Genomic DNA, 24308 nt, shown 5'->3' on the forward strand with positions numbered 1-24308 from the left:
CTGTTGGGTTGTGGCAGGAACAAATAAAGCACCAGCATAGTATACAGAGTGTATGTAGACCTGCCCAACATGGTAGTCACTACTATCATTAAACTTTAATAAAGAAAATTAGCACTTGAACCATGTGAAAATGAGAGGCTAGAAGCTAGTCTAGAATTATGTTTCAAAACTAAAGTTAAACAACATAATACTGAATATAAGGAAAATCAGTTAGCACCAAAGGGAAATAAAGGCAATTAATTACTCCGCAACTCTAGCCTTCAAGGAGTTTGCAATTCTTTTACACCAAGAATCATTTACTGAGCCATAACTTTGTTCCAAAGGTAAGCCTGAGCAAGGGGATACAAAAGAATAAAGACAAAAGAATAAAGTCAAAACTTGAAGGAATGGAGTGCTGGAATATGAAAGCATAGAATCAGAACACCTGTGAGAAGCAGGCCAGGTAATGTGGAAGCAGGGAACAAATGCCACTTAATTCAACTTGAAGCCTCATAGAAAGAGCTTAGATACAAGGTAACCCCAGGATGGGTCTTGAAGAAAATGGATCTTGCTCTTCAAGTGACTGGCCAAGGCACAAAGACATCAATGAACAGGGGATTCAGGGTGAGTAGGTCTGCAGCCTGGGAGACAAAGGTTTGAAAAGATTCTGCAGCATCATCTTGGGGTCATTTGACACTAAGGACTTTGGACAGTCTCCAAGAGGTAGCAAGGAGCTGATAGATGGCTTTAAATAGGAGGGTTAAATGATTAAATCATAGTGCTTTTATTGGAAGTCACTCTGGGGACAGTGTAGGCTGAAGGGTAGGGAGTAAGCAGGATATGGGCCTATCGCCAGAGAAATCCAGTTAGAGTAATGTTACAACTGTGTAGATAAAAGAACAGAGGATCCAAACTAAAGAAGAAGCAATGAGAAGGAGGTAAGGAGCCAGATTAGGGCATTTCTAAAGGAAAATCTCAAAGACTTGGTAACCAATTAGATGTGTGGACAGTTGAGGGCAACTCAGATTTCTAGCTTGGAGAAATGGATGGGCGGTGATGCCAATAACGGAGCCAGAAAACATAAGAAGACAAATAGGTTTGATAGGCCAGGAAAGATTATTAGTTCATTTGGGGACATGTGAGTTTTGAAAGGTTTAAGGGAGATAGATAGCTGCATTAACAGCTGTGAAGGAAAACCAAAATATATCTTCCAGGGAATGCATAAGCCAAGAACCGTATTTGACTGTTTAAATTACTGAGAAAGCTCTTCAACTGCTCCAGTTGCTAAATATGAACTATGTCATAGGTAAAGCTGAAGTCTCATCTTTTTTGTTTGTGGGCTCTACTAAACCAAAATGGATTTAAAACTTAGTATTTAGACTATCTCAGCAAATATACACTGTCAGATTGAACTCTACTATCTCTGCAGCGGTTGCAATTCTGTACCTTTTACTGTTGGCACTTCTCCAATTGACTTCACTAGGACTGAATGCTAGCACACCCTCAATTCTTTTTCTTCTCCACAGGCACAATTTTATAGTATAACACAACCCTGGAGGAGAAGAGTACTCAGCTATGTGGTGAGAAATCAATCTCTCTCTTTCCCAAGAGATAAAAGTTAAGCTCCCTGGGCAAAGCAGACATTTGTAAAAACATGAAGAACCCATCAATCCACTGAATTCTCTGGGACCCTTGTCAAAGTGTAAAAGCATTTTTAGAAGAGATAGTAAGAAGAAACTTCTTAGGTTTCAAGGTGGATGTTTCTCCTGCATTATGCATCAGACTGTGGAATATGGAAAGGTTGAGAGTTTTTACACCAGGCATAGATGGCACCGTACTATTGTACCAAGATATGAATCTATCACTTTCAATGGCTTACGAAGACAAAGTACTCTGACTTAGAGACATCCCATGTCTGGCCTAATTTACTTTCCATTCTCCTCTTGCCTCTACCTTTTGCCATCCACATCCTCTAAGATACTCAAAGACACCCCTCCCCCTTTTTAGCTTCAATGACCCTGCTACACAAATTAGCAAACAGAATATTGTCTTTGTTCTTATCATATATGAGCCAATAATTCCTCCCCAGATGCCATTCTTTATATAAAACCCTGCCAGATCATTCACCCACAGAAATTATTCCTTTTTCATCCAGATGTGCACAGTCCTTTGCCTATATCTCCTGAATATTCTTATCCATTTCCAACCTATCCTACAATACCTTTTGCATACATTTATCATCTTCTTTGAGAGGAGGACAAGCCTGGTTTACTCCAAAGATCCTAGCATAATGGCTGTGTATATAGTCAGTGTTGCTTAAATATTGTTGAAGAAATGATTGATCATTGAGACTAAAGTAAAGATTTCATCAGAATGACTGTATCATTCTAGAAATATGTTAGATCTAGGATATCCCAGAAATGGGTAACTCAGGACCTTCAATGTGTTTCTCATGCCAGAAGAGGTTCATGCCATGGCCTTTGGTCTGGGGTGATACTAAAAGCCAGAGCCTAAGAAAAATATATAATGAGCATAACTTCCATTTTTAACATATTGGCTATCAATTTTCCTCTATATAATGATGTCAGATCAAAATTATATGATATTTTAAAGACTATATCATAAAAATTTTCTTATTATTTGTGTATTTCACTCATCAAAAGAAATGTATGTCTGATAAAGACATAAATCCAATTCTTATAATCAAATGCTTTGTTCATTGCATGGAAGTTATGAGAACTGCTGTGGTAAATCCTTTGCAGAGTAAAGAATTCATCTACAAAATCAAAGCATGAGAATAAATAATTCCCTCCTCGCCCTTCTTTCTTCTCTCCTCTCTCTCCTTTTCCCTCTCTCTTTTTTCTTTCTAATTTTCAGTAAATCTAGAATAAATTTAAATAAAGAACATTATTTAGTTGAACATAAGCCAACTTCAATGCAAGAGTGCATAGAGTCTTAAATCTGAGACATGGCTAGGGGCATGAGAAAGACATGGAAAACATATTTTTTCAAAGTAGTTCACTTAGTTTGCCCAGAAATAGGCCTGGTTAATTAGTAAGGGAGAAATACCCCAGACCCCTTAGAGTGCAGTGCCCTGCTTTGGCTATAATTCTTTGCAGATGCCACATTCTTAGATTGTTTCTCCATCCAGTACAGGTTAAGAGAACCAGGTACACAGACTAACAGGTCCCATTTCTTATCCATAGAGAGGGAACCCCCTGTTAAGGGACTGGATTAATATCCTAAAATAATCCAAAATTTCCCACATCACTTCTAGATCAGAGAATGAAGAGTATGACAGGACAGCTGACTAAAATGAACTAGACTAGTTTTACTCCTGTGCCACCGCCAGATAGTGAGCAAAACCCTTCCTCTAGTAGGCTGGAATTCACTAAGATTCCAGATGTAAACTCCACAGGGTTTCATGCATATAGAACTACAGAGTTCACTTAATAAATCTACTTTTTAGAACAAATGTCAGAACATTGGATTTTGTATGATAATACAATGGTGGATAGCATCTGTAGTAGACAGTTTCAAAATGGCCCTCACAATTCCCAACTCCTTGTATATACACGTTGTCTCATCCCTTTCTCTTGAGTGTGAGCAGAACAGATGATTTTAGATGTGATTAAGATCCATCATCAGTTGACTGTGAGTTAATCAAAATGGAGATTATCCTAGGTAAGCCTGACTTAGGCAAATTCTTAAAAGAGAGACTTTCCTGCTGCTCTAGAAGAAGCAAACTGCATGGTTGTAAGAGGCCCTATAGGAGAGGACATGTGGCATCAACCTGAGTGCAGCTGCTGGTTGCTGAGAAAAGTCCCTGGCTGATAGTTAGCAAGACAACAGAGACCTCAATCATAAAACCGAAAGGAATTAAATTCTGCTAACAACGACATGACCTTAGAGGAGAGCCTCAAGCCTCTGCAAAGACCATAGGCCCAGCTGAGGACTTGTTTGCAGCCTTGTGAGACCCTGAGCAGAAGACCCACCTGATCCTTGCCTAGATGTCTGGCCTACAGAAAATGTGAATTATTAAGCCACTAAGTTTGTGACAATTTACTACACAGGAAAAGAAAACTAATAAAGAACTATCTCTTTAAACATAAAGAATAAGAATAAAAGAGACTACAAGTAGCACAGAAAAAAATTTTTAAGAGTCTTTATAAACTTCTGTTTGGGGAGAGATATCTCTAGAATTCTAGCTATTTCCTTGAATGTTTTCATGTAATAGCCTTTTATAGACAGACTCGTACATAATGGAGCTCATTCTTTTTTATTGGCTAAATGCCTTTGCTGGTATTCTCCAAACTACAACCCAGCAAAGACTTAGGAAGATCTCCACTGTCCTACCTTATTCTTCCACCTTCCTGCAGCATTGGATTCATTACCCTTCTTTCTATGATTATAAAGTTAAGAGCTCTATGTTCCGTGATGAAAGCATAAAAGGAAAAATGGAAAAAAAGAAGAAAGGAAATATGAAAAGAAAAACCATTGCAGTTACCTCTGTAAAGGAAGTATTTCAATTTTAACAAATTTCCTTGGATCATTTTAAACAGGCTATACAGAAGTACATAAAGTACATGCAAATATGAATGAGTTTCTAAACTATTGTTATCCTGAATACTTTGACTAGAATGTCCTTGATAGAGTCACTGGGCTACAAACTTCCTTTAAAGTTTAAATCTTGTTTCACTAACCCCAAAGGAGAAGTATTCTGGCCAAATTTTGATATGACTAGAATATGTAGGCAAATTTACAGCTATGAAAACGTACCATTATGTATGTTTGAAAATGGACACTTGCTTCTGAAAGTTTTATATCCTCAAAAAAAAAAAAAATGTGTTTTGCTCAAAAGGTACTCCATGACAAATATCTGTACTAAAAACTATTTTTAACATATGTACTTATGTCTTCTCTACTATACTTTCTCTTTGCAAGATTAATATTCATGTGCTTAATGCAAGAAGTCCACTCATAGAAGATTTTTTTTAAATACATCAAATATATTTAAAGAAAAACCACGTAGGAAAAACGAATTAGATCCAGGTTATGCTGTTAAAACTTAGTATGTGTGTGTGTGTGTGTGTGTGTGTCTGTCTGTCTGTTTTAGAGTGTTTCCAGTGAGAAGTGTGGGTACATGTAATGAGTCAAAAAAATTCATTGGCATTACTTTTTTGTCCTAAATAGTGTATACGTAGTTAATGTTAGCAAGGTTCTTAGTTTTTCTCAGTCTCACTGCACTTCAATTAAACACAAACCAGGAGAACATAATTCAAAAGTACATGTATTTTAGGGTAGTTTTACCATAAAAAGATTCATATTTTCCAATAGTTTTTAAAAATTATATTGGATATGAGAAAAATATTTTTCCAATTAATGGTCCACAATTGTCTTTCAATCTTGACAAAGAGCTCACTTAAATATCAAAAGGAAGAAATAACTATTATATAAATAATAAGGTGTCACCAGGTGATAAAATATATTATTAACTTCTTTTATGTTGCCCTGTGATAATGTTTCAACTAATAAATTAATAAGATTATGTTATGAGCTTTTATTATTGTATACTTACTTTTTTCCTGGGAGAAACTTTAAATGTTTTAGGTTTTATTATTTTCCGTTACAATATTAAGTCAGTAAGGCTAATAATAATACTGCATGGTGGTTAAGTTAACAAGGTGGTTTGCCAGGATTACTGTTTTTTCTCTTCATTTTTTTTTCATCAGGATTACACAATATAAAATAAAATAAGAAACTAAGATGACTATAAAGTGTACCTAACAAATAATCCAATGTACCAAGTAAACATATTACTTTTTGAGTATAATAACATCATTCACTTTCTGTAGAATTTTTATTTAGGTAGGTGGAAGTTTGGTGAATTTAAAACTTGCAAATAGTTTTGTCTTGCACAAGGAATTAATACTGTAAAAAATCAAGAGAAAGAAGGATGATCATAGGAAGAGTTTCAGGGAATGAAGTATACTTAAAATTTTGTCAATACAGAAAAGATAGCACAATAAGATAAAATACTTAGCCAGGGAAATGGTATGCCCATGATTCTAGATACAGCAAAATTTGAGGCTAAAAATGTGTTTAAAGTATTCTTTTAAATTTCAGATTATTCAAGTCATCCTACAATTCAAAAGAGAAGTAAATGAGAAAAATACAATCTTTTTCCCTGGAGTGGGGTTTGTTGGGATGAAGGGTATTCATTAGATGTAAAAAGAAAAAAGTCCTGCCAAAGTAAACCTTCATGTTACTCCTCATTTTGAAATTTGTTTCACTGATTTCATACAAAGTGGTTCCCTACAGGAATCCCCCAAGTCCCAACCAAGCACAGACCAAGCATGTTCTCCAAAAGTTTTAGGTTTAGGTTTTGGTTTTGGATTTTGGTTTTGTTTTCTAAATGCTGGTAGGTAATGATGGTCTTCCCAAATAAGAATTTAAAATTTCTAATCCATTTTAATTAACATTAATGTTTAGCTTTTTAAAAAGGAGCTATTCACTAGTACACCCATCTACATGCGCTCCAGTCATCAAATGTTAGAGTGACAGAAAGAGGCAAAGGTATCTCGTACTGATGGTCTAAAGCCCCTCTCATTATAACTGATATCTAAATATATTGCTGCAGTAATTCTCAGGGCTATGCTGGGATGACTCACTCACTACACTATGCACTCCATTCAACTTTAAATGACAATGAGATAAGCAACTACCATTTACCAGTAACCTCGTTTTTTAATAAATGCTTTTGGGATCCATGTTGAGAGTCTTTGGGGCTTAAATTTGCAACTTCAAGAAGAAACAGACAAACCAAACTAATCAGCTCCTAAGGTAACAATTAATAGTACCCACGTTCACACATGGTTAAAGACAGCAAGGGTGATTTTGTATGCTGTTCGGGTGGTGAAGGTAATGGCAGTGGCAGGGGCTATAAGTTTTATTACAGTATTTTCTCTTATTATCCAAAGAAGACACATTGGGCTGCACTTCACCAATACTGTCTGACACATGTAGAATATAAAAGGGAAGAGAACGACTAAAGCAAGAGTTAAAAACACTGTAAGAATAGCCACACCTTTTGCCCTGAGTAGGGTGGATATCAAAAATAAAAAATGAACAAAATCAGGTAAATTATTCGTCTCCCTCCCATGTAAACTTTTCCAACTATTCCTAAAGCACAAAGTCCAGGACTTTCTTCTCACCATAATGGGAATGTGTATATAGACTACTGGAGTGGAAATAGAATTAGAGGTGATCTCTCATGCCAGTTCCATGAAATACACCATCATAGTAAAAGAACAATGATACTTGAACCACAGAAGAGCCTTTAGAATAAAGGAGTTCCTATGAGTTTTGTGTAAGAGACAGAAAAAGGAAAGATAACACACAGAAGCAACATAAGCTAGGAGGAAGGTGAGGATATTCATATTGAAACCAACTAAGAGCATTTTTAGGGGTCAGAGTACAGAGTCCTAAGCCTGTTGGGAAGACCAACAGGCTCAATAAAGAGAGCTCCGGAAGCCTGGGAAGGAACGGGGACCTGACCGTGGTCCTGAAAGAGGACAACTTGCAGGTGATTCCAAACATCTCCAAACGTCCACAGGACACTAACTATATCCTTGTTTTCAACTATAGCTGAAACAAGCTAAACGTCTAATAATACTCACCCTCAAAAAAAAAATTGGTGGAAACTTTCTCATACGATCAGCCTTTATAATGCCCAGCTCATCCCTCCCCAACAGTATATCCTAGAGTGAGGATAATCTCAGGACTGAGAGGTACGCTCTTCTAGCTTAAAGGCAGGAATCAAGATTCTGACAAACTCATAACGCTTAGAATTCTACAGAAAGCTTACAGTTGGCAATCCTGATTCTAGTTTGCGTGTCTCAAACTCTTATGGGAAACCATGCCTATCCGAAAGACCTCAAGGAATGATGCTCCATGGAAGCCTAACATTTCAAACTCACCCTGTAATCGAGACAGCCTTGAAACTCTAGGAAGGTAAGGTGGAAATTCACTAACATGGACATTCCCGCTCTCACCTCGTTAAGTTAATTTTTCAAAAATTTTCAAAAAAAAAAAAAAAAAAACAGTCCCATAAAGAAGTGCCCGATCCAGGTCCCACACTGAACACGGGCGTCGGTCTTTCTTCAGGCTGCTTGCTGGCTCCCACAAACCCAGGAAGTCAAGGGGACCAACTACACCAATCCAAAGTGTTAACACTACACCGAACCATGGGTGGAAGGAAAGACGCCTTTGCAAAAACGGAAAGAATTTCACTCCGCCGGTGCAAAAAAAGAAGGTGGGAGAGAAAGTAATTTATACGTGAAAAATCATTCTCGGAAAATAGCACACAACTCGTCGAAGTGCAAGACTTACGTGTTCCGTCAAAACGGGTGGCGATGGTGTCGAGGAAGGTGTTCTGGGGCGCCAGTAATCCTTTCATAACCGGCATTTTTCCAGCGTGGTGTGAAATTCTCCATCAAAGTTTGTCCAGAAGGATGGTTCGGGAGGAAAGCGCCAAGAAGGGAGCAGGGGAGCGTGCTGACGGCAGCGGAGGGCAACCTGGCGTGGCGCTGGGGCCCATCCGGGGGAGGAGGATGGAAGCGGAGAGGGAGCGCGCTCCAGCCAACGCCGCTCCGGCTGGAGCCTCCCCGCGAGCGCTCCGAGCCCGCCCCGCACCTCCAGGCGCAGCCCGGCGCAGGCTCCCTCTCCCGCCCCCTCCGCCTCCGCCAGCCGCCGAAGCCCCCCCACCGCCCCTCCGCGGGCCTCGCACCCCCCGCCCCGCCCGGGAAGAGCCCGCCGTGGCCCGGGGCGCCGCGCCCTGACCTCAGGCGCTGGGGGCGCGGAGGACGGCGCTCGCTGCAGGGCGAGGCCGGGTGGCGCCCAACCTCCCGGTTTCCAAGGGGCGCGGGGAAACGCGCGCGAGCTCGACTCCCACCCCCCAGGAGCCAGTGAACAAAGACCCCTTTGTTCCCGCTCCGTCCCTCTCCCGGGGAGACCGGAGTCCCGTGGGTGTGGTACTGGAGAAGGGGAGGAGACAGGTTGGGGCAGGTACCCGGGAGCCTGGGAGGGGGCAGCCCCCCCCCTCCCCCGTGGTGTCCGAGAGAACCGAGGCAGCCGGGCGCCTGCGGGGGGAGGTGGCCCCCTTCCGGCACACCTGCCGCGGCGAGTGCCCGAGCCTGCAGCAGGGCAGCTCCGAGTTAGTCGCGCGGCCCCCTCCCCAGCGACCCGGGTCTTGCAGCCTGAAAACTAGTCCAAAGCTCCTGGGTTTTTCCACCTCTCCTTCCCGGGTTCAAAAGCGGGTATTTCGGTCCCGCTCTCCAAATTGCCCGTGGCCTTCCCAAGCCGTTCTAAACTAAAAGAAAACAATAAGAGGTTTTTTGGGGGTTTTTTGTGTGTGTGTGTTTTTTTTTTGGGGGGGGGGGTTGTTTCTTAATGGACGATGCATAACCGGTTTCTCACTCTCGGATGAAATGTAAATAAAACATTCCTAGAAAAGTTTTCTGTTTTTATTGATTTGCAAAATGCACTGTTAAGTGCAAGCAGCAAGGTTGCCTCGTAAGACAAGCCACCAGCTTCCACAGCCAGCAGCCTAGGCCGCCTCCTCCCCAGCACCCGACAACCCCCACCCGCCCCACGGCGAGGCTGCCTCCGACGCTGGAGCCTCCGGCTGGAAAGCCTGGCCGAGTCCCCGGAGCGGCAGGTGTCGCGGAAAACGAAAGCGGGCTCTCGGTGCCCTTGTCCCCTTTGCCACGCGGGGACCCGGGGCTGCCGGCGCTCCGCCCAGGGAAGCCCGGCCCACGCCTGGCGCGGAGGAGGCCCCGCGCTGGGAGCTGCGGCGCCCGCACAAGGGAAGGAGACGTGGAGGGAAAAGTTGGGAGCCCAGGGACGGAAAAACAGCCGTCCGCCAGGTGCCGGCGCACCCGGAAGGGAGGGAGGGAGGGGGCGAGCGAACAGGTGTGCAGCCTCGGCGAGGGGCAGCTCGCGTCCCCGCCGCCTGCGAGCTCCCGCGCGGCCGGAGCGGGGAGCGGGGAGCGGGGAGCGGGGCGGGGGGAGGGGACGGGCTCCTGGGGCGAAGGGGAGACCCTGAGGCTGTCGTCACGGCCGCCCGGGGCTGCGGGGGGGGCGGGGTGGAAGCCTCCCCCGCACCCCGCCCCCAGTCCCTCTTCCTCGGTGATGCACTTCCTGCGGCCGAGGATTCCCTTTGTGTTGAAATTCAAGAAGATCCGGCTGCGGCGCGCGGCCTGCGGAGGCCCGGGGGCGCGGGCCGGGGCGGGGACTCCGGCGTGGGCGGCGCGGGGCGGCGACCGCGAGGCCGGGCCTTGTCGGGGGTCCCCGCCCCCCGGGCCCCGCCAGCCGCGCGCCCCCCCCCCAGCCTCGCGTCCCGAGCCGGCTGCGCGGTGGGGAAACGGAGCCCTCGGGGGCGGTGTCCCCCACGCGGCGCGCCCAGACTCCTGCGGGCGGCTCCGTTGGCTCCCTCGTGGGCAGAGTGGGGAAGAGGCCAGAGGGAGCCCCTGCTTCTGTTTGGGCGGCGCGCCGCGTCCTAGAAAACCCGGGCTGCTGCTGTGGATGTGAAAGCCGGAAAAACGCCCCGCATCTAGTGGCTTGAAGTTCAGCAGGAAATAACATCAGGTGTAAACCAGCATTCGGGTTCATAAAATGTGCACTGTAGAGCTGGGTGTCTGTGTGTGTAAAAACGGTTGGCTCGTGGCCTTGATCTTCGTTGCCAAACGCATGCAACGAGAAAGGAGAGGGGCTTAAGAAAGGCAACCCCAGAGAAAGCCTAGGTTTTATGGGGGGGGGGGGGGGGGAAAGCTCAGCATTTATCACTCACTGTCTTAGTCGTTTCTCCAGTACCTACTGTGTGTGAGGGACTGTACTAGACATGACAAGATTTCTCCCCTAAAATCATAGTCCAGCCTCGGATCATACTGAATCCTACTGGTCGGTAGTAGATGGCTTTCACCACCTCTTACGTGCTTACATCCCCACCAAGAAGTCTTCAAGACCGTCATCACCACTCTGGTCTTGGAATCCACGCCTTCCCTGAGTATCCCAAGAGACAGGAATTAGGAACTACCAGTTTCTAACTACCTGGTCCAGAAACTGCCAGGACTAAAGCAGGCACAGAATCCAGATTCAAAGGGAAGGAACAGAAATCCATGTATTAAAAATCTCCAAGTCGATTGTTAGTATTTCAAGTTTCAAAGGAGATTGCCTTATGACAGTATTCCAAAATTTGATTTAAAAACCTAATTTCACCTATTCTAAATATTTCCATAACAATTTGGGATTTAAGGGTACAAAATCTTGGCTCGAGTCCGTAATTCTTTATACGGAAAATGTTAAGAAACAAGTGTAAAAAAAAAAAAAAAAAAGACACAAGTGTAAAAATATACATTGAAATCCCTTGAGAACTAAAACCATGTATAAATGGCAACGGTTACTGTTTTCTTTCATGTTTGTTCTCTCATGTTGGTGGAGGTCATGGAGAGGATGTGACCACTGGTTGACCCCGGAGCTGGTCTCCAATCAGAGACTCCTCACTTTCCCCCTATCCTTGTAAAGTATTTTCTGCCTACCTTTCCCACAGCCTGGAGCTGTTTTCAATGGCACAGACTTGAGAAAGCAAGCTTTTAAGCCGTAGCTAAGATTTTGGTGGGTGGATGCCAACATCTATTCGTTTTGCAGCTACTCAAGACAAGCCTAGTATGTAAGTCCTTCTGCTGGTTAAACCTGCCACCTACTACTCTGGAGTGGCCTGCCCTTTTCTTTGGTTTCTCCTTGCCCTCTGCATACAGGATTCATTTAAGGTTTTACCTGGGGAACTCCTGAGGTTTCAAAACAACATCTCAACATTTCATGCTGTCTTTTCAGTCTGGATGAAATTGAAAAGGGGCTTCAGAAACCACCCACCCACCTCCACATCTGTTTGATGGTTTTAGGTCTTCTTCATGTCCAGTTTTAAATTATAGCATTCATTCAATACCATGGTACAAATAAATGTTTCATTGATGTCCATAGGCTTTGAAAACATTGTTAAACTTTTTCTGGCAACAAGAACTTTTGCCCTCAGAGGAGAAGTAGCTATTTTAATTTATAGGCTGGTAAAAAAAAAAAAAAAAAAGAATGTCTACTCAAAAGTGTGGTGTTTTGGTTTTACCTCTACCACTTATCCCCTTTGTGACTTTGTCACTACCTTGGGAAAGTCATTTAATCTTTGTGACTTAATACTCCCTCATCTGTAAAACTGGAATAATACTTTCCCTACCTTCTTCACCGAGTAGAAGAAAATATTTGTGAAAAATCTTTGAAACCTGTAATGTGCAGCACATGATATAAAGCATTATTACAAACATCAATTTCTCCTTTTTTGTTGTTTTCTAACACCTAATTCAAAGTTATTTATACACAATAAATATCATTGACTGTTACAATATATGGTCTTATTAACTCAGAACACATTCATGTATTAATAACCCATCACAACCTATGGCTTCTGAGTTTTTCCTTCTAAATATAAATGACTCTAGAAGCTCAGAAGGAAAATCAAGTTCATTCATTTCTTTTACTAATGCTCTTGAGTTGTCCTGCTGTGATCCAACTAAACTGGATTCTGGTGGTATGGTTACTGCCTCCTGTTCCCAAAATACATTCAATGTGTATAGAAACTGGAATATTCTGGCAAAAACTTCCAGAGTTATGATCACAGTCAGGATAATCTAGATTATACTTCAATAAAAATATAAAATCTCAGTGGCTTTTTACAGCAATGCTATTTCCTGCTCACTCTACATTTCCAACATGACTTGGCAAGTACCTCTGCTCATTACTAGGGTCCAGATTGATGGAAACTCTGCTCAAAATGTTTTCCCTGATAAGAAAAAGAAAATATGATAGAACATACACTGTTTTAACACCTCTGCTCACAACCTAATGGGTAAAAGGAGTCATGTGACAATTTGAATTTGAAAAGGGTGGTAAAATACAATTTGTTTTGTACCCAGTCTTAATTTATAAAGGTGATGACAGAGAGGTCAATGCCATTGAAAGAGAAGTTTAATATCACTTACAATTTCCCTAGAAATGAGAGACAAGACTCACGATGCAGAGCCACAGAGGGAACACCAAGGAAACAGAAGCAAGAGTGAGGGGAGCTCCTAGGTCACAGCTTTTACTGGGATTTCTGTGGGAAAGGCAAAGCAGGACAGAGTTTAAGATTGGCTCATTTCAATAGTTGTGGTGGGATTTAGGCCATAGGGGTTGCACCTGGCCCTGTGGTGATTTAGGGCAGGGGAAATATTAACTTGACGTGAGAGATTTAGATAAGCTCATTGACCAATTATGCATATGGTCTTCCTCACCTATAAGATGGAGAGCTTTGGAAGTATTGTGTGAACCTTCATCTATTAGAGAGAAATAATACTCATACTCTACCTTGAACCTTGTGATAATTAAATGAGGTAATAATATAAAACACATATAATGGTATCCATAGTAAGAGCTCTATAAGCATAGGATATTATTTTAGGCTGTCCTGTGCAGACTCTCACTTTGGGAACTTAGGTCACTACAAACCTTTGGCAGCAGTCAGATAGCTGATTCCTAGGGGTTCAGGGATTCATCTAATAGCATCCTCAACTCTTGGTAAATTTTCACAATATTCAAGTCACACAGCCAAGAGTATAATCCAGACCACTTTGCATTCAGTTTATGTGAGCCTTTTCCGGAGGGTGGACAATAAAAACTGGAGCTAATATTTGCTTTATTCATTTATTAAACCTAACTATCTTTTCCTTACCTTGGAATGTTCTGTCACAGGAAACTTAACATTATGTCCTTTAGTGCCCATCTGAAGTTTTCAACATTCTGCTTAGGCCTCTTGAAAGAAACACTGCTCCAATTTCATCAGATCTTAATGGTGAACACCTTCAATTTCATCTTCTCTCATCTGCCAGTGATTTTATAACTTCATTCATCCTACCATCTTTCCTTTTCTCCCAAAAGATTAAGTGTTCTCTGTAAGAGTATCATACAACCCCCATAATTTTTCATAGTTGGCTTCTAGAACTGTATTCCATTTGTCAAACCCTTCTCCCCTATGTATTTATTTCTCTAGTGGTTTAGTCTCTTAACCTATAAATATTCCAGATTCTCTGACCTTATAAATAACCTTCCTTGATTTATGTAGTTATTCACATTTCCTTCACATTCAAATTTCCTGAAAATTAGCCCTTAGTTACCATGACCAGTTTCTTACTTCCTCATTTCCTTATCAACCCTTTATAATCTAGATTTTTTTTTAAAGATTGTATTTATTTATTCATGAGAGACACAGAGAGAGAAACAGAGACATAGGCAGAGGAGAAGCAGGCTCCCTGCAGGGAACTTAATGTGGGACTCTATCCCAGGACACCAGGATCAGGACCTGAGCCAAAGGCAGATGCTCAACCACTGAGCCACCCAGGTGACTCTATAATCTGGATTTTTCTTCAACCATTTTACCAAGATGTCTCTTGTAAAGCCATTGATGACCATTGATGACCTCTTGTTAAAGTCATTAGTTTATTTTTCTAAACTAATGGACATTTTCAGCACATATATTCCTGATGTTTTTTTCCCTGCATTTGATCCTGCCAATAATTCTTTTTTAAAACTCTCTACTTCAGGGATCCCTGGGTGGCGCAGCGGTTTGGCGCCTGCCTTTGGCCCAGGGCGCGATCCTGGAGACCCGGGATCGAATCCCACGTTGGGCTCCCTGCATGGAGCCTGCTTCTCCCTCTGCCTATGTCTCTGACACTCTCTCTCTCTCTCTCTGTGTGACTATCATAAATAAATAAAAATTAAAAAAAAAAAAACTCTCTACTTCATAAATTTCTAAGATAGCAAACTTTCTTGTCTCGGAAAAAAAGCCCCTTGCCTGTTGAATTTTTAATTTTCATTAAAAAAAAAAGCTTTCCTTCAACTTTTCTTCATATTTCATCATTCTTCAAGATTCCATAAACTAGATTACTAAATATTTTCATCTCAAGTGCTGTCTCCCATCCAAGTACTAACCAGGCCCGACCCTGCTTAGCTTCCGAGATCAGACGAGATCGGGCGCGTTCAGGGTGGTATGGCCGTAGACTCAAGTGCTGTCATATCTGAAATATCTCCTCTATGAAAACAGTTTTCAAATATTTAATATGAAGCCAAGGCCTTTCCTCTAAGCTTCTGATAACATCCAACTGTGCGTTTTATTTTACACTTTGACTATTTCTCCCACACAAACTTTTGCATCCATCATTAAGTAGGAAGACATCCCTCTTCTTTCTTTCTTTCTTTTTTTTTAAGATTTATTTATTTATTAGAGAGAGATAGACTGAGAGATAGAGAGAGAAAGAAAGAGCAGGGAGAGGAGGAGAGGGAGAGGGACAAGCAGGCTCTATGCTGAGTGCAGAGCCTGACATGGGCCTTGATCCCACAACCCGGAGATCACAACCTGAGCTGAAATCAAGAGTCAGAAACTCAATGGACTGAGCCAACCAGGGAACCCCCTTCTTATATCTTAGTCCCAACACCCATCATATCCTTAGGCCCTTATTTTATCTCCTAATTATATCTTAAAGAATCTCTAATTTTTCCATCTAATCAATACCTAGTTCTGGTCTTTCCCATGTCTTATGTGAACTCCTGCAATGCCTCCTAAGTGGTTCCCTTACCTAAAAGTTTATCTACCTCAAAACCATTCTTGACATTCCAGCTAGCATTGATCTCATTAAAAGGTAAGCCCATCATGTCACTCCTCATGCTGTCCGGAGGGTAAAGTCAAATGTCTATTTTCTGAGCTCAGTTTATTTCTTCATGATGCATTTCTCATCATACTCAAATTTTTTGTGCAAGGAAAACAAAATTCCTAGAAGTTCCCAAAACATGCAATGCTCTTCAGAAGCCTGTGACTTTGATCATACTATCCTCACTTCCTGGAAAGCACTTTTTAAACCTCCTTAGCATGACTAACACACACATACCCACGTTCTACTCCTGCCTAATTTGGATGCACCTTAAAATGGAGTCATTTTGCTTTCAGAACAGCTGTTGTATATCAGTTGTATATAATCTGACCTAGTTTTACTTCTGTGCTTTTAAGTAAGTTACTTAGCTTTTCTGAATCTCATGGGAATTATAATAACATACATTTCACAGAGCAATTGTGAGGGATAAATGAGAAAAGACAAAGAAATCAACAAGGCCAATGTCCACCATGTACTCATTGTGGTATTCCCATTGTAACTAACATGATCTCTGGCACATTGTAGTCATGTAAATACTTGTTGAAAGAATAAAAGTCAGTTATCACAATTATTAGTTCATTCATTTCACCCATATATTACTTTCTATTTATTAGTTTATCTCTCCGTCTTTTGCCCCACCAAGCTTTTGAAGGTTTATTATCTTAAGAAGACTGTCTTATCCAATCTTTTATTCAAAAAAATCTGGCATAAGGAGTATTTAAAAATGTTTGATGAATGAATAATGAGTAAATGGATGGATGAAATTATTCTATAGCAGGTCTTCCTCAGCAGCAAATCTCGACACTGACTTCACAGCTCCTTCATTACAATTCCCTTTGCTATCCAATCTCTTCTCCTTCCCCTGATTCACTGATATCCTGACTGTAGGTGTGGGTGTGTGGTTGTGGGAGTTCCCTTTTGATTTATTTATTTATAAACCACATACATTTTAACTTAAAGAAAATATTCCAAGTGTTTTCCCTATACTGCTGGATTGATAATTTATAGGCAGAAAATGAAGAGAGGAGTTTGTATGTGATCTAAACTTCCCTGATCAGATTATTGAGCAGGCATTTTCTAATGTGTATTTATACAACAGACACTTTCTAAAGTACATAAGAATAATGTACACTCTTTAAATCACAAAAATTTCGAGCTATAGAATCATTCTTCTATAACCTTTCACAATGAATCCAAGGCAAGCTCCGATGACTCTGTCCTGCACTGGGTGCTCCCAGTACAGGACACCCATATGACACCCATATTTTTAAAAAGAGGGCTCCAGTTGTTGAATGTTTGTTAAGTTGAATGGACTACACATATTAACAGATAAGTGAATATTTGGGAAAAGTGAGGTGATGTAATTTCTCCTTGATAAAATGAACTTATTCATAAAGTAATGTCTTCCTACTTTTAAAACTATTTCAAGACAGTTCACTATTTAAAACAGACACAGAAAGTTAGTTTAAATGAAGTATATAATATGAGTGGTGGGATTATAAGAACTTTTATTGCTTCTTTATAGCTTGACATGTTTTCCAGATTTTCCCATGAATATGTATTACTCTATAATGAAATCTAAAATACACTCAGAAAAATCAGAAATTATATAATGGAGGGGCAACTGGGTGGCTCAGTCGGTTAAGTATCTGACTCTTGATCTCATCTCAGGTCTTGATCTCAGAGTCGTGAGTTCAAGCCCTGAAAAGAAAAAAAATTATATAAAGGAAAGAGCAATTTATTGTACAAGAAATGTGATTTTACTCATCTGAACGTTAAATTAAGCTCTGAGTTAAGTAGAGGCCAAAATAGGGTTTGGTTAATATATAAGTATCTCAGTCATTTGGGTGAGATCAAAATCTGTCTTGGTGCTAAAAAAGAAACTATTATTTAGTTTTTCCAAGTATCAAAAATGATAGTTTTTCACTATCATTTTTCTTTTTTTTTTTTTTTCACTATCATTTTTCCAAGAAGAAACTATCATTTAGTTTTATTGAAATAACAAGATATTGGGCATCAAAAACTCAGGTTCCACTACAGACTCATTCTCAACTAATTTTGAGACTTTGAACAAATCATTTAATATCTCTGGGATTCATACAAACAAAGAAGGAAGAGAAGCTTTGGCTCTCCAAGGTCCCTTCCAGCTTTAATATAATGTGATTCGTGTTTAGGGAAAATATTTCAAAATAAGATAAGGGGTCATGTATTTACACTTGAAAATTGAACCCTTGCAACAATCCTGCTGCCCCTGAGAACTTAGAAGAAAAACTGTATCCGTTTGCTCACATACAGATAGAGACAATGCAGAGTCTTCTTGCTTAATGCATTAAAGATGAAAAGAGTGACTCTTACACCCTCCTTCCCTTCCTAGATTCTATCCTGGTTTCTGTTTTTAGACTTTCACACAAGAAAAAAATATATATATAAAGTCAGTCTTTTTCAAGTCTCCTGCTGCTCTTTTGTATGTATTTAAAACCCAATGTTTTAGCAAAAGATGAGAATAGATGCTCAGTGCTGATGTAAATGGCAATGCCGTCATCACTCAGCTAATGGAAAACAGAAATAAAAGGATACAGAGGGGGAAGGGAAGGGTCGAACTGCTCTAACTGATGAAGTAGATGTTTAAAAGTTATAAGTTCCTGGTAGTGAGACATCATGCTGTTTATTTCTTGTTTAATTTCATAGTGCTGGCTCAGTGATCTCTTTCTTTTCTGAATTGTAGTAGCACTATCCAAATTCTGTATTTGGTAATGTCTCATTAAATATCAAGACATGTGTTCTTTCAATATCTTCATTCTAGAAAATTTAGTTTCATTACCTTCCAAAGTCTGCATGCCTTGGGTCTTCTACCAGATCAGAGACATGTTAGGTACCAGCGTTGTATTTTAGATGCTTTGTGTCTTTCATGGTACCTAGCTTAAACTTTGATCTCTAGAGGTTTTCAATATAGACTTATGTGTTCTCCAAAAATAGTGGGTTATTTACACAGTGTGGGTTGGTTTAAGGAACTTAACTATGATCTCTATGTTGCCAACGTCTTCATTCCACTACTTCATTCAAAATCCTTGAACTGCAGATTCATTTCAACTGCATTTTTTTATTACTTCCCCACCTCCACATCTACTTTACTAGCTAAGTGTTGTCTTCTCCCAGATTCAGCTCAAAATTCACTTTCTCTGAAAGACTTCTATTACTCCTTTCCCACCTTGGCCATCACTTTAACTTTCAAGATTCAGTTATTCCTTTGCTGCTTCCCAGTTTTGAAACATTTCTTATGTAATTCTGTTCTATAAATTTTGCTCCTAAATAGTTTGTAAGGAAAAGTGTTGAGTCACTTTCTTCATTTTGTGGAATATGCAAAGACTGGTATATTATAATAGCTTAATAAATACTAATTTCTTCCCTTGTAGCTGCCTTAAAATTTCAGGCAGTCAAAACATATTTTCAAATTACACTGGTAGGGCCTCCTGGGTGGCTCAGTTGGTTAAGCATCTGCCTTCAGTTCAGGTCATGATCTCTAGATCCTAGAATTAAGCCCCATACCAGGCTTCCTGCCCAGCAGGAAACTTCTCTCTCTCTCTCTCTCTCTCTCTCTCTCTGTCTCCTCCCTCTAACCCTCCCCACTGCCTGTTCTTTCTCTCTCTCAAATAAATAAAACAAAATTACACTGCTAAAGCTATTTCTAGTGGTGAGCTTGGCACTTGGGGATCATTGCCACTCTGCTGTATTCATTAATTCAAAGTGGAGTGCGGTAAAGTGACAAGAAATTCAATACAATTTTGAATCATAGGATGGCAAAACTAGACTACAGAGACCATACATTGAGTCTAGTAGAGGAGAGTGGTGCACTAAGATAAGCTATGACTTTTTCAAGGTCAAACAGTCAATTCAAGAGAGAATACTTATATCTAAATGGTCTCAGCAAAGTACCCTTGTGACTTTTCTTTATATCTCTGTTTTTCCTGGATTAATATTTTTTCAAACTATGAAGGATTATTAAGGTGTGTACTTCTTGATGCTCACACCCTTAACATGGCCACAGAAGATTAATTTCCTTCTTTTCCTTTGAGTTGTAGCTCTTCTGATAAAATATTCATGGCGGCTCATCTTTTGTAAATCACCTTTAAAGCTTCTCAACCTGAAGTATTTGTGCCCTGATGGATCATGGTATGTGGTAAAGTTATTTCTAAAGCCACAAGATGAAGAAGGCCCATCTTCTAGAAACTTGATTTTCATATTAAAATGAAGCTATATATTTCCTTTTTAATAAAAGGGTTTTTTAAATTATTTATTTATTTATTTTTATTTATTTTTTATTTTTGTTTTTTAAAATTTCAATGTTGTGGCCACTACTACAAGCTGTTCTTCCTGGAATACACATGCAGGCTGCCTTGAGGTTAGCAGGTCTCAAGACAAAAAGTTGACATTTAGAGGATGTAAGACTATCTAGTGAGTTGCAAAATATCCGCAATGTCAGTTTATGAAACTGTCTATAATTATTATGTACCTTGTGTTTCAACTTTGACTTTCAATCTGTCAATCTCATTTCTTTGGGCTCCCTACCATTTAGCAGATTACTGAGCACAATACATATTACCACCCAATAAATGTAGAATATCTACTGAGGATGACAAATAGTTATCAAGACCATTTGTAGAGGTAAAGGAAATATCAGACTGCCCCAAGATATATGAAGACCCAGCTATGCCATAGCAGGGACCACAGAAATTGAGAAGGTACAGCACTTTGAAAATATTTTAAATTCTAAGAAATACTAGAAAGAAACAATTACAGGCTACCTTGAGGAATAATTTCATTTGAAATTGCTGATATGAGGGAAAATAGATGGAACATTCAATAAAGACTGTTATGCATGTGGGTTATAAGTACAACCATTAATAGATCAGTAACTTTTACATGCACATTGATTGATAATTTTATTACATAGTTACATGATCTTATATGTCATCTCATTTTATTTTTTCTAAGAGTGACACACATAAAATCCCTTTTTATAACATTAAAGAAAAATAATTCTTAGGTTTCAATTAAAAGGAAAAAATAAAATGTGAAAAAAACACAGTTTCTGAAATAATGAAGTCATTAGAATTTTAAATCTTTACATTGTGGATTTATTTTCTTTCACCAAAAAAAAAAAAAAATGTCAACACTGTCAACATTGCAAGACAAAGATTGTGGAGAAATTGTTTCCTAAAAACTAAAATTATTGATGTTTTATTTACTTAAGATTATGTATTTATTTATTTGAGAGAGAGACAAGGAGAGAACACAAGTGGCAGGCAGAGGGAGAGAAAGAAGCTGACTGCCTACTGAGCAGGGAGCCTGAAGTGGGGCTCAATCTCAGGACTCCAGGGTCATGACCTGAGCCAAAGGAAGAGTCTCTTACCAACTAAGCCACCCAGGTACCCCTAAAATTATCAACGTTTTAAGGAGTATAATTTGTAGTTAACTTTTCATTTCTTTCGTTTAGGTGATAGTTTGACATGGCAGTCACAATCCTTTTTGGGAGGAGGGAGGTTAGATCTGGAGAAACAAAGCAAAAAAATTGTTGGATATGCTAAGATATATTTTGAGTGGGCTAAGCCCCCAATGGCTTGCTCTTCTCATTAAAAATACATAAAGATCAATATTACAGCTGTGCTTAATGAACAAAATGATTCAAAATAAAAGCCATTCACAAAGTGATTCAGGTGCCATAGAGATTGTGATTGCTTCAATGAAAAATGAGTGAATGAATGAATGAATGTATGGAATCAAGTACTTCTGGATCAACTGGCAGGTGCCTTGGCTCAATGTGTTATTTCTGTATTGTGTGGTGCAGAAGTGTAGAATCCTTTGAATTTTGGAAAAGAAGAGTATTTTTATCGATCAACAAGCTCACACTGCAGCTCCTTTATATTAAGTTCGAATTTCAACTGTTAAATACTCCCCTGGATAGCATTTTGTAAGCTTACTCATTCTTCACTGCCAAAGGCAACAAAACGGGAACATCTAACAATTTTAATTGCTATTAAATGCTTATTTAACCACATGTGGAAGAATTTCAGGGAAAGTAGCTAAAATCACCTCTTATTCCACACTGAGTATAGAGATTACTTAAAATCTTTAGGGATGCCTGGGTCGCTCAGTCAGTTAAGTGTCTGGCTTCGGCTCAGGTTATGATCTCAGGGTACCGGGCTCAAGCCCCACCTGGGGATCCCTGCTCAGCAAGAAGTCTGCCTCTCCTTCTCCATCTGCCACTGTCTCTTACTCTCTCTCTCTCTCTTCCTCAAATAAATAAAATCTTTTAAAAAAAGTTTTTTTAAAAAATCTTATATCACACTTCTTATCCTTTTTTTAAGGATTAGATCTTTTGAAAGTTTTATTTTCTTTTGAAAAATGAGTAGCATACTATTATAATCAGAGGATGAACAGTCCTTAATAATATTGACTGCATTCAGGAAAAATTAGAAATTATAAACTGGAGTCAAAAATTAATAATTAAATTGAAAATTTATCTTTCCCATTTATAAGATTTCAAGTTTTATTTTATTGCTTCCAGAAATATAATTTAAACAAACCAAAAAATCTGGAGTTTTCTATGGATAATAAATTCACAAATCTCAAAAGCATAACTTGACTTACCAATTGAGCTCTGTACACATTCTCATAAAAATTGGGCTAATAACAGTTTGAATACACATGTTTCAAGAAGTAAATGGAGGAGAAAAGTGTATTCTACACATGGTGGTATAATTGACAAAAAAAGCAGACTTGGAATAAGGAGACTCAAATTCTAATATTGAAAACTTGAGACACATAAATCATAAATACTTGGACTCTTTGCCATCTAATAATAAAACTTACTGAATATAGACAGTATCATTCACTTTTCTGTGGAAATCTCCCTAAAAGATCAACATTAGTTTGATAGGCCTCAAGTAGTGCTCAGATTATGATACTAGGAGTTGTTTGTGGGATGATTTTAGATTGTACCAAGATGACATTATGTTATTTCAATAATTATCTACTATGAAAATGCATATTTAAAAAGTTTTCCATTTCAGTAGTGATTAAAATATTGTTTAATATTTATGTTCTTAAAATATTTAGATTTTTAAGAGAGATTATATAAAATATTAAATATATAATACTACAGCTGATAATAAAGTAAACACATCTTTAAGTGATTGAAGAGGTCTGATTACGGGGAAACAAATGTTGCCTTTGCAATGCAAGCATCAGTTTGAGAAACACAGAATGACATTTATGTGAGATTCCTTCCCATTTTTAAATAATATAGGCCTTTAATAAAAGTGAACCACATTAGCTTCTTACTAGATGGTAAAAGCAAACAAGCAAAAAACAACCAAAAAAAGTCTACCACACAGCAAGCATCCTGAATATACATTTTCAGAATGCTATGGTACATTTTCTTTTTCTTTAAAACCAGTTTTTCATGTCTTGGGAAATTACTTCTCAGTGGTTATTCAAGGGCTTTTAAATGGATCATCACCCAGAACATCTCCAAAGAGATTACTGAATCAATTCCATATGGTATTGATGCAAGGACAGATTTAGAATCCAAAGAAACAAAGTGAAGACTATAGAATTAAACATGTTTATATAGGGTTAATTAAATTTCAATAAAAGTACCAAAGCATTTCCATGGGGAACATAAAGTCATTTTAACTAATAATGCTGAAACAATTGGATGCCCATTTAAGGAAAAAAAATCAGCCTTGACCCTTCATTCACACTATACAAAAAAAATTAATACAAGATGCACCATGGTCCTAACCATAAAAGCTAAATCTACAACATTTCTTGAAGACAACAAGGAGAAAATCTTTGTTAACTTGGAGTAAAAAAGACTTGTTAGGAAGGTCACAAAAAGCATCAAAAAATGATAAAATACCACTATATTCCCTGCAGAATGATTAAAAAAAAAAAGACATCACATGTTGACAAAAAAGTGGGACAAAGGAAAACCTTATACTTGCTAGTCAGATGTGTAAGCACTTCGGTAGTTGGTTTTACAGTAAAGCTCAAGTTAAGTGTGCACTTACCATATGATACCTCAATTCCATCCTTGGGTATTTATCCAATAGAAATAAAAGATTACCCATGTTAAACATTATACAGGAATGCTCATAGGAGCTGTTAATCAGAATAGCCCCAAACTGGAAGCAACCTAAAATTCACCAGCAGCTGAAAAAGTGTATCCATACAGTATAACACTACTCAGCAATAATGAAGAATAACCTACTGCTACATGTGACAACATAGATAAATCTCAAAATTGTGGCACAGAGTAATGTGTCCAAAAACAAGAGTATACAGTATAGTGTATTACTAGTCCATTTATGAAAAATTCTAAAATAGGCAAAATTAATCTGTGGCAACAGAATGCAGATCAATGGTTGTGCAAGGCTAGGGATAGAGGGGACTGACAACAAAAGAAAGGAATTTCTGAGGTAATGAAAATATTCCTTATCTTAACCAGAATGTTAGTTACATATGCATATATATTTGTTA

General features: G+C 39.3%; 1 protein-coding gene and 1 long non-coding RNA gene across 5 annotated transcripts in view; one reads left to right on the forward strand and one right to left on the reverse strand.

Moving 5' to 3' along the window:
- Positions 1-8700, reverse strand: part of KCNH8 (potassium voltage-gated channel subfamily H member 8) — a 366249-nt gene extending 357549 nt beyond the window's left edge. Inside the window, exon 1 of the mRNA XM_038570738.1 lies at positions 8371-8700. Within this exon, the coding sequence (XP_038426666.1) occupies positions 8371-8446 (76 nt within the window). The 5' untranslated portion in view covers positions 8447-8700. The remainder of the gene's footprint in view (positions 1-8370) is intronic.
- A 1759-nt stretch (positions 8701-10459) lies between these two features.
- The window catches only part of LOC111091981, a 94586-nt gene continuing 80737 nt past the window's right edge, over positions 10460-24308 (forward strand). For 3 of the 4 annotated variants that reach the window (XR_005376715.1, XR_005376716.1, XR_005376717.1), the window contains exon 1: positions 10460-10626. This is a non-coding gene — a long non-coding RNA (uncharacterized LOC111091981). Of the gene's footprint in view, positions 10627-19846; positions 19938-24308 lie in introns of all 4 variants that reach the window. The other variant, XR_005376718.1, reaches the window with a different exon arrangement.

Source organism: Canis lupus, chromosome 23, assembly GCF_011100685.1.
Source record: "Canis lupus familiaris isolate Mischka breed German Shepherd chromosome 23, alternate assembly UU_Cfam_GSD_1.0, whole genome shotgun sequence".
Lineage (NCBI taxonomy): Eukaryota > Metazoa > Chordata > Mammalia > Carnivora > Canidae > Canis > Canis lupus.